Source organism: Xyrauchen texanus, chromosome 47, assembly GCF_025860055.1.
Source record: "Xyrauchen texanus isolate HMW12.3.18 chromosome 47, RBS_HiC_50CHRs, whole genome shotgun sequence".
In the NCBI taxonomy this organism is placed as follows: domain Eukaryota; kingdom Metazoa; phylum Chordata; class Actinopteri; order Cypriniformes; family Catostomidae; genus Xyrauchen; species Xyrauchen texanus.
Window position 1 is genome coordinate 13,922,761 of NC_068322.1, and position 12,023 is coordinate 13,934,783.

Genomic DNA, 12,023 nt, shown 5'->3' on the forward strand with positions numbered 1-12,023 from the left:
AATTTAGCTCATTTCTGTGAACAATTTTGAAAAAACCTTATTTACTTTACTTTATGATCATATATACACGTATACTGTATATATATATATATATATATATATATATATATATATATATATATATATATATTTACCTTTCAGGGTGTCCCGGAGATCCCCAAAGAGAGAGGGAGGTTTTGTCAAATATTGCTCACTTTTTTTCAAGTATCTCAAAGTAAAGCCAAACACACACACACAACTGTTATAACTGAGCCATATTTCTAAAACGTTCCTGCTGTAAGTAAGCTTTTTGCATTTTTTAAAACTTAAAAATAAAAAACATTATTAATTTCATGATACTTTATGAATAATTGTTTACCTGTCAGGATGTCCCTGAACATCCCCAAATAATTTTGTAACATTTAGTCTATTTATGAGGACAATTGATAACAGTTTATAACACACACACACACACACACAAACCTATTATAACAGTGCCATATTTCTAAAGCATCCCTCTCACAAAAACTTGTCAAAAAGACTCCATGTAAATAAATGTAAAAACATTACACAGAGTGAAGGTAAATTCCTGTGTAATATGATTATTTGATTAGGCAGGTCAGCTCTTCTTTGTTACCAGACTGTGGGAATGAAACAAATTGTGGCCAAAATTTCAGACAATCAGCCCGTTGAGCACAGATAACAACAGACCTGCCTTCAGTCGGAAACCAAGTATACCTCACGATCCACTCGGACATCTGGGCATAAGGAGGTGTACACAACTCCTCTCTTTCTATTTACTCTTTATCTTCTGCTCCCAGGACGATAAAGTCGCAGATAAAGTCTCCTTTTGCACAATCGACTATTTGCGTGCAACTTCACTCTCTCTGTTTAGAACTGTCTTTTAAGTACATTACTTTACAGCTATTTATAGCACTCTCAATGTTTCGCTCTGTGGGAATGGAGCGACTGGCAGAGCTGTGAGTGACTCCGCTGAAGTCAATTTATCTGTAGTGCAAACTAGCGAGGGCTCTTCATCATTCATTCATGCCGTATTCACTAATCATACAGCGTTGACAACTGCTGTGAGGGCACTTGGACTTGTCTGGAGCTTTAGTGGGTTAACTTCCCCAGAACTTTATTTAAAGATCACAGTGTTTTCACATAATTCATAGGAGAATCCATAAGAGCAATGTCACAAAGCAGCCTCTGTTTTGTCCCGCTGATGTGAGGGCTGCGAGGCAACCCCAGTTTCCTGTCCGGCGTCGCCACAAAGGCAAGAACACAGACTCTAATGTCACTGTCATCCATTACTGTTTAGGCATGGGGTGAAGACACACACACACACACACACACACACACACACACACAATCAAAAGTCATATGAGCAAACTGAAAACAACTCAGAAACACAAACACACACACACACACATACAAATGATTAATAAGCAGTGGTTTGTGTTTGCCGCTGGGTGGATACAAGGCACCAGCAAGCGCGCTGTGCCCACAGCACCAAGGCAACTGCTGCATCAACACACACATAGAGGGTTTGCCAGTATTTTAGTCATCACTTCATCTGTCTGCATAGTTTCCTGTCATCTTGCATCTCTAATTATTTATTTATCTGGACTGACTCATGTTTTCAGTGACATTTTACATATTACACACAACACACACACACACACACACACACTGAAAATGTCTATGAAAACTTTCTTATCCTCTGATTTTCTTCTTTTAATGTGTGTACATACTAAGCTATAGTTTATATACTCCCCCATATATATATATATTTATATATATATATATATATATATATATATATATATATATATATATATATATATATATATATTTATATATGGGTTAGGGTCTACAGTAAGTATATTTAGGTTTATATATAACAATACAAGTCTATAGTACATTCTCATTTAGATGGGAAGAAAAGGATGTTTATGGACTGTGCTTTTCCATCGTGACATGCTCCCAGAAGCAGCTGTGAGTTTGACTCAAATGGGAGCAGTTTAAAGCTGGTATCATTTTCTCCATTCATACAGGTCAGTACTATAACAAATTAGGTGTAACAGGCAAATGCAAACAGGCATGGCAGGCACACACACACACACCATCTTTTAAGTTATTCCACCCGACAATCTCCCCCTTTTCCTTAAGTACCTACATGTACAGAGCCTTTATTGTAAAGCCTGAGAGACCAGATAACTTACACATGACATGAAAGTCTTTGGCCGAGCAGCCTATTGATTTTTATTATCCTACACATGATGCAATTGTCTGCTCTTATGTTTGACTCCTCACCTCTGACCTTCTGTCATACCATTTTTGTCTTTTTATCCTAGCTTTTGGGATAAATAAATATGTCAGATGTGAAACTCTGCACTCAGCGTCAACACTTAACCAACCCTCATTTGGTTTCAAAGCAGTGTGACAAAATAAAGTGTTGTGAGAGTCACAATTAACTTTCATTTTATGGAGAAATTATATATATATATATATATATATATATATATATATATATATATATATATATATATATACAAAAAGGCTTGGAGCAACATGAGGAAAAGTGAACAATGACAGAATTGTCATTTTAATGAACTATCACTGCACAAACTCAGTTCCCATCTCTCTCAACGGACATTGCAATGGTCAGCTGATTGCACAGGGGAGGTCTGGGAAGAGTTCTGAGGGAGGGGAGGAGGAAACACTTCAGCATTCTTCTCTGCTGGCCTTCCATTTTTCATGGAGACACGGTTATCAAGTCACTATGAGAGCTCATAAGGCGGACTACACAATGGAGCCAGTCTGCAATGAATGGCCCGAGAGAAGATCCAGAACCTCCATCAGTGAGGCAGAACACACACAAACACACACAAGTTTACTTTGCTTAAAATGGGGACATTCCATGGACATTTTTTGTTTTTATAAAAATCCAATTATAATGACTATAGACTAACCCTAATGGTAAAAGAAAACTTTTTGGTTGTTGCATTACTAGAATAAAACTACTAAAAAAATATACTTTATTTATTAATACATTTTCCAATTGAGGACATCCCCTTGGGGAGGGCCAGATTTAGCTTTTTTAATAAAAAAAAGTGTTTTAAAGCTATAGCTAAGTGTAACAGCACAATTTTCATATCCGACAATGCACCTAGTTGTTGAATTATATGTTACAGTAATGAAGGTAAATGCAGGATTTCAAGGCATCTGAGAAAGAAATGACTGACCCAGAGAAAGTCAGACAGAGAGAGTGAGATGTAATACAACCATCCATTAAATGAGGGAGACAAATGGTGAAGTGTTAAAGTCCCCTTTCCCCCTCCCTTCCTCGCTCGTTCTATTTGAGGAATGTGACAGTTTAGTCACAGAATCTCCTCTCAGCTCTTCCATTACAACTAAACTAAAACACTAGCAGTATACACACCAATTACAATAATATGAATTTTTACAATTATTTATATATAAAATATTAGTATTTATCATTAAATATGCCACTAATAAATATAATTATTATTATTTGTTTACAATTTAATATTAGTACAAATTCATAACAATAATATACTTAAGATAAAAATACAAAAATATCTTTGCAGCAAGCAGTATTTGTTGCAATAATTATTTGTTACAACATTTTAAAATACTTTTGGTAACACTTTCTAAACAGTATTTATGTTACTGTGTATATACATAGGTAATTACTGTGTAATACTAATAAACTACATGTAATAACTGTGTAATTATTCTGTAGAGCTGTTTGTACTTGCAAATTATTTTGATATTACTATTATAATTAATCATATTATATGTTTAGCACGGCCGCTGTAAAATAAAGTGTCACTACAGTATTTTTGTAGTACAGATTATGTGAAAAATGCTTCATAAATCTGTTTCTTTAAGTGTTAAATACATAAAATGTCTTAAAACAACATTTTTGTAAAATCAGAAAATTGATTGCACTTTAAATTAAGTTTTAAAGTAAGAAAAAAATATTTAAAGCAGTTCCAGTTTAATATACAGATTTAAGCTTTTATGTGAAGCAAATATTCTCAGTGCTTTTGAATGTCAGCATAAGAACAACAATCATAAATTACTTTAAATTCATTTGTCACCATCAAACAATACATATGCTCTATTTTCTTCCATTCAAATAATTCCCTGTAAGTAAAGAAGCTGTTTGTGAGCTTTTTTAACATTATTTAAAAATAGAAAACAGACTTACGGAGTTAGCATCAGGACAGAGAAGAAACCTCACATACACACACAGAGCCACACATACACTCTACGTGGACAATCGCTGCACTTTCCCCCTGTACATACATGCACGCATGGATATATGTATCCGGCATACCCCTGTCTCACATTTTCTTTAACCACTGACAGCGAGTATTACTGGAAAGCAGAGTTTAACCATCCTTTTCTTCTAAGTCATTGTAATCCCTGCATTTATCACTATACATTCTGTTTTTCAGTGTAATCCTTTAAATGTTTAATTCCTCATAGTTGTTGGTATCTTTTGCCTCCCAGATAGAGCAGTGTTTATTAAAAACACATTTTCCCGACGTCTAAATGTGTTTTTAATTCAGGGATTAAAACCCCAGAGTTTATCGACGAACAAAAGATTAGTTTCAACTGGTAAAACAGTGCAGCTCTTTAATGCAAAAAAAATATGTGTGTGGGATAGCATGTAAAACTGAGTATTATGGGTAATCTTCCCTATAGAGCTTTAAAGTCAAACCTTTTTTATTCTGCAGCAAAGCCACTTTTATTGACATATTACAGTAGGTGAGAACATTTCCCACCTCACACACAAGATCAGCACAACAGAAGGCCGACAAAGACATCTGGCCACAATCAAAAAAATAAAAAAGACAAACAACACCAATAGAGACTAACAGAACATGGACAAATGGAAAACCATGGACGAGAACATTCAATAATATGTTTCCTAAGATTTGCATGCATTGTAAAGCAAGAAATTGAATATAAGAAACTCAATTCCAGCTGAAGTCACAGAGAAGTGCAACATGAACAAAAACAGCCGGCATGAAATAGAGAGTTTGCACCGACCCTCATCAAGACACGATCTAACACGCACACACATAAAAAAGGGTGATTGACATATGCAAGCACGCAAATGCACGCACAGTCATGCAGACCCAACATTAAACAGACAGTCAAGGGACAACGGTAACCAGTTAGACTAGACGCTATAGAAACATTTACAACAAAGTTTCAGAGTGCCATGCCTGTTTGTGAACGAGAGAGAGCAATGTCCTGTAGTCAGTATATTGAGTGCCGCTTCAACGGACAATACACACAGTGTGTGCCTTGAACATACACACATCGCACATTCATCTGAACTTTCTTCTCTTTTCTAAACCACAGACACATTCACGCAGAGTCAGCCCTAAACGAAACACTTCAGCATCAACATGCCACACAAAGTAGTAAAGTAGCCTTTTTCTACGCTAACACACAAACACACACACTTTTTTCTTTCAGATCATCAGAGTAGTTACTTGTTCTGCTATCCAGCATGCATATGATAGTGAGAGCATGTGTGTGTGAGAGACAGAGGCAGAGAAAGACTGCGAGCGCGCGCGTGTGTGTGTGTGAACATACCTGTTAAACTCCTGAGGAAGCTCAGGCTCAGTAAGCATGCTGGAACAAGGGGTCTGAGATGCAAGAATCCTTCCACGGCAACATACACGTCCAACACCCGGAGACCTCCGAGAGCACGTACACACACATACAAGTACACGCGCTGCCTGGTGCTTCTCTAACCTCTCGCAATACCCAAAAACTGTTTCTCTCCGTAGCACACACACTCCCACACGCAGCGAACCTCGCACTCACTCTCTCTCTCTCTCTCTCTCTCTCTCTCTCTCTCTCTCTCTCTCTCTCTCTCTCCACCCCTCTCTCTATGGGCACTAAGCTGCTGCTAGATCGACTCTTAAAGGGCCAGAGCGTGACACGGTGTCGAGCAGAGCACAGCCTCACACTCAAACACACACACACACGCACACGCAGCAGCACTGCCCCCTTCCTTCAGCCACGGTGTCACTGTCGCTCTTTCGGATCAAACACAGACTCTCTGCGCACACAGAATGCACTTTGTGTCGCACTAATTTGCGTTCATATATTAGTTTGGCAACTTTACCTTCACAACTTTCTTTTAATTTCGTCTTTAAGCACAATTTGTATTACTATTTATTTGACGAAACTGCTTTTTTTCACTCAAACATAAGGTAAACAAAAATGTATATAATGATAGTTTAACATTTTTTTTTTAATCTTCAGATAGATTTCACACTCTTGTCGTTCTAAACCCATATAACATTCTTTTTTTCGTGGAACACAAAAGGAGATGTTAGAGATAATGATGGGGGGAAAAGAAGCAATGAAAGTGAATATTGACTGAGACCAACATATACTGCCTTACATATTTTGTGTTCCATGGAAGAAAAAAGTAACTATACAATAAGGATGTATTCATTAACATTAGTTAAAATTAACTAACAATGCACAATACTTTTACAGCACTTCTTAATCCTAATTAGTAAATGCTGTAAAAAAAAAAAAAAAAATTGTTCACTGTTAATTAATTATACTTTTTTAACGCATTTACAAATGTTAATAATTAGAACCTTATTTTCAAGTGTTACCAAGAAAGCCAAATGGGTTGGGAACAACATGAGGCATATGATGAAAAGAGTAAATGATGATTTTTGGGTGTACTAGCCCTTAATTACTACACTATATATAGGCCTACATACACACGCACGTGCACACACATACACACACACATATTCTCTATCTTTACAAGAGCATTTAATTTTTCTAGCATTTTTTTTTACCAATATTTTAAATTATGGGGGTATTTTTGTCACTTTCAGTAGCATTTTTGACCAGAGCTCCCGTTAATTTATATGGAAATCATATAGTATCCAATCTCCAAAACTGTCCATTTGTATTAAATATGGCACTTAAAAAAAATATCTCATGATTAAAAAAACACAAGTTTAACCGTCCATGTTAAGACGTATAATTTCTTAGGGTGAAAAGGCACTTTTTGACATTGAGATAATTGGCAAATAAGTGGCTCAATTTATCGGAATTCATTCTAAAAGCAAAGTTTAAGCACGTCAACCACATATAAACGTAACTTAGAGTTTTAGAGAGTGCTTTATGCTTTGTGTTTTCTCAGTGTAACTAACATACTCCTTGCCCTTTATCAGAGAGAGAGAGAGAGAGAGAGAGAGAGAGAGAGAGAGAGAGAGAGAGAGAGAGAGAAAGTGAAGGAAGGAGCCATTCTTCAACACAGACGTCTGACACACTGAAATACAGCAGCAAGACTTTTCAGCTTAACTTTAAACAGAGTGTCAGTCTTTCTCAACTTTCTCAGACACAGAAATACACACACACACACACACTGCAGTCCACCTTCTAAACATACTGCTGTCACACTGCATACATGAACTTACACACATACACACTCATATAGGAAAGATCATGATACATAGTTTTTCTTTTCTCTCTCTCTCTCGTAAAGTCACGGTAAGATTGACAACAACAATTCACATTTTTTTGTATGTTGTCAACCTAATTTAAGCTAAGAACAGAGGCGTTTCCAGCATTGAAGGACATCCGGGGCTTAGCCTAGACAATTTTATTTTCACACTAGCAACCACTTCTCTGTAGTTCAAAGCTGGTGAGAGGGTATTCTTTGAGTTCTGCTCTTACTGGGCCTGTTTCTACAGTTCCTAAATCTTCCACTCTAGTACTATCCTCAACATCCTCTCTCCTCTCTGAATCATATGTGATGCAAAAGAACAGATACAGCACATAACTTATTGCAAATCAGCTTCAAACAACTAATTCATCAAGTGCTACATATTTCAAAGTGTAGACCAATACCATTGAAGAAAATGTATTGGGAAGAGCAGATCAGTGGGATTGCCCCAAGATCTATCATGATTCTTGAATTTTCATGTACATTACAATAAAGTCATCACAAAAGAGTTATATTATAGTGAGTAAAGTGAAGTAAAAAATTGTTTTTATATAAATAACTTAATTTTTATTACATAAATAGTCAAAATGACGTATAAGATCCTAAGTTCAAGCAATACATGAATGACTTTAGTCTAAGTTCATTGACACACCATGGCATCGAATTGTATATAATTCTCCATGTTCATCTGTCAAAATCCTTTCATTAGGATCATTGGGATAAGAAATGTTTCACTTTTAACTTTCTCTAAAGTAAAGTGACTGATTAATTGTTACCAGTTTCCATGCCTGATTCTGGCACATCTTTGCTACCCTCAAAGTGTATATTTACAACAAACTAATATCACAAAACAAGTCACACATACATTTTATGCTAATGCTTATTGGTTATCCTTAGAGAAAATAACACCTGATAAACAAGAAAATTATGCTCCAAACTGGACTCGTACCGCGGTCTCCAGCGTGAGAGGCAGATGCGCTAACCACAAGGCTAGAGGTTACAAAATGTGATATCAGTCAGTAGCAGACGTCTTGAGGTTTAGCCTACTGTGGGTGAAAGCCAGCCAGATGATGATCTTTAGACTTTAAGGACAAAAACAAATGCGAATTCTTACCCACTGACTTCTTTCGGAAATTTTAGAAGCCTCATTTGCTTCATTTTTGCTGTCTTTCCTGCTAACTGCTGTTAACTCGCCACTAAGTAAAGTAAGTTGATGTCAGCTCCTCCCCTACCTGCTGCATATTCAACAGAGAGGAAGAAACGGAGTCGCCCATAGGCTACCGACAGCAAAGGAACTTATTCTATAGGCTAGATTATGCCTATGTCTATTTTTACAGGCTGTATGCAGTATGTGCAAAGCCAAAGCACAATGAAATAAGGCAACTTATGATTTCGGAGGTTTACATAGGCTATTGTCCGGTTTCATATTTGTCAGTCAACTTTTCAAAATACATTCGGGGCTACACTCAAAACATTCGGGGCTGAAGCCCCGGCAAAATCGGCTGCCGCTGCCTCTGGCTAAGAATGAAAAATGCATGTAATTTATTGGGAACTGACTGTAATTTAATTTAAATTAGCCAGTAAACAGAATAGAACCATGACATGACCTCTCCAGCAGCACACACTGTAATAATGTTGTTAGGGCATTGTGGTAACATTATTTACGCATTTTCCTGTTGATCGCAGAGGAAATTGTTAGTAGCATGGCAATGCTCAGGACACACACAGACCTGGATTGACCGCTGTGACCACTGGATGGCCTTGAGACATATAGGTGACTAAAATGCTGGTATTTTTTTGGTACATTTACAAGAGAGAGAGAGAAAGAGAGAGAGAATAAAAGAGGAAGAGGATTTAAAAAAATAAAATCTGTCTGTCTGTCTGTCTGTCTGTCTGTCTATCTATCTATCTATATTATCCTTGTATCTAAATACATTCAATGTATTATACAATGTATTATATACAACCTGTATATGATGTGTCTTGGTGTATGAGTTTCTGAGGCATTCAAAGATTTTATACATTTATAAAGAATAATACCAATCGCATATTGAAAACAATCACAAATCTAACCAGTACAGATTTTTCAAAATGAAAAGGACTGAATAAAAACACACACATGCATACATTTGGATACACAAACACTTACACAAACATACACACATCAGCACAAGCAGCACATTAATTAGCTTCTCTCAGGTAGCAATTATCTGTAGTTAAACATTTTAACGATCTTTCGAGTCAAGGCTGCAAGGTGAAAGAGAATGAAAAAAAAGAGTCAACAACAGCAGTGAGACAGAGACACAGTGCATAAAATCCATCAGAATGGGAATAAAGGCAATGCCAGTTTCTAAACAGTTTCATCCACTTTAAAATCTGCTATTGATGAAGATGGCTTTTTAAGAGAAAGGGAGTATGAATGGAGAAGGCAGGTGCTTTCAAGGTTCAAACTCTCCTGATGCGCTGATTTGCTTAACTCTGACAAATCCACAAACTTCACTACTCTAACTGTGGGCTTTAATAAGGGAATTGAACTACTGCGCACACATGCAGTGGGATCCAAAAATCTGAGGCCACTGCAGAAAATGCTTCTAATGCTAATATCATAATGATGATAAATGACTTATATGTATTATTCTATATCAATGCTAATATTTTTTTTCTTCATTACATTAATTATGTATGCATAATGAGTTCAAAAAGTTGAACTGAAGAATGTGCATGTGTTTCAGAATTTCTTAGGGTTTGGTATGTCCCCCTTTTGTTTTAAAACACTGGAGGCACACCTGATGATCCATTTTATCTCAGCATGATTTAAGAATGTTCATTAGAGCATCCTGTGTGCTTCAAAGGATGCAAGAAAATATGGCCTTTTGTACAAAGGTGCTCACATGGTCATTGTCACAAAGTTTGATTAGTGACCAAGAAATAGTGCTGAATCTTAATTATTTCTTATTTACATAATAACGTTTCTTTGTTTTAGATTTTGAATCCCAGATTTTCATGTGGACTCAGACTTTTGCACCCCCCCCCCCCTTGTATGTGCTCGCAGGTATTTGCATACATGTAGTCAGAAACAGGCATGCAGTTTTGTTTCTATCTGTGTATCTGTAACTGTAAAAACGAACATACATGCATTTGCATTTCAGAAACATATGTGCATGTATGCTCGGGCTTTATCTGTTTATCTCCAGCACAAATACATGCCTGCAGACACGCATGCAAACACACAATAGGTCCCTTCAGCAGATGTGAAGAGTCCAAACCCCCTCACAGCTGTGCTGCATTAGAGGCCCTGAGAAGTGAGGGTCTGACACAGACAACCAGTAAACAGTCTCCTTCCACTGGTGTGTACACACACACACACACACACACACACACACACACACACACACACACACACACACACACACACACACACACACACACACACACACACACAGAGCTAAGGTTCAGCTATTACCCCCTAAGAGGCAAAATCAGAGAAGTTTGTCTGTTTTCTGACCCCCATCAGCATTTATATCCTTCACAAACCAAACTATGGATCAAAACCGAGCAAATTTAATCAATATACCTTCATTTTATTCTCTTATTGGCACCTGTCAAAGTAAAGAAATAGTTCACCCAAATATGAAAAATCTGTCATAATTTACTCACCCTCATGTTGATTCAAACCTGTATGACTTTCTTTCTTCTGCTATATTTTGAAGAATGTACTGGTTCATACAATTACAATGAATGGGTACTGGAGCTTAAAAGCTTCACAAAAGCACCATAAAAATTGAATAAAACGTATCTTTTATGACTCGTGCTCTATATTCCATGTTATCTGAAGTCATACTAAAGCTTTGCATTGTTATTCACTGAAAATCTTGACATCCACATTAGCACTCATTAGTGCATTCATGGGAGAAATAGCGTTGTCCGATTCCTGAGCGAGATGGATCTTTTCAATGAATCAGGTGATCTCATTCATAAAACCACACTGCTACTTCTCCCTACTTCGAGGATAGCTAGGGCAGATGTCAAGATTCTCTGTGAATCATGACTTAAATTTCAGTCCAGTCAGTCTCACATATAGCTACTATATGACTACAGCAGACTTGAAATCTAGTCATACCGACCACTTTTATGATACTTTAATGGTACTCTTTGAAGCTTGAAAGCTCCAGTCCCCATTTACTTTCATTATTTGGAAAAGAGTAGCCTTTTATGTTCCAAAAAAAAAGAAAAAAAAGTTGGTTCGGAACAACATGAGTATGAGCAAATGAGAGAATTGCTATTTTTGTATGATGTATTCCTTTAAGATGACCAGTAATGAGTTTTGGAAAACAAACTTTTCTACTGTCGTCCATCTCTCATTCGCTTCCTCTCTTTCTCTCTCTCTGGCTTGTGTGAGGCATGTGACAAGGCTGTGAAGTGTGTTTATCTGGACTCACAGAGAGGAAATCTCTGTCTGATGGCTAAGTGGCAGACGAGAGAAGCCATTAAGATAGACACCTTATCTCCC

General features: G+C 36.9%; 1 protein-coding gene across 4 annotated transcripts in view; it reads right to left on the reverse strand.

Annotated features, from left to right (window-relative positions):
* Positions 1-12,023, reverse strand: part of sox5 (SRY-box transcription factor 5) — a 293,062-nt gene that overhangs the window by 81,875 nt on the left and 199,164 nt on the right. For 3 of the 4 annotated variants that reach the window (XM_052120817.1, XM_052120819.1, XM_052120816.1), the window contains exon 1: positions 5,623-5,850. The exons of the other annotated variant lie outside the window; for it this stretch is intronic. In XM_052120817.1, the coding sequence (XP_051976777.1) occupies positions 5,623-5,660 (38 nt within the window). In that variant the 5' untranslated portion in view covers positions 5,661-5,850. Of the gene's footprint in view, positions 1-5,622; positions 5,851-12,023 lie in introns of those variants that run through there. 4 annotated transcript variants of the gene reach the window in all.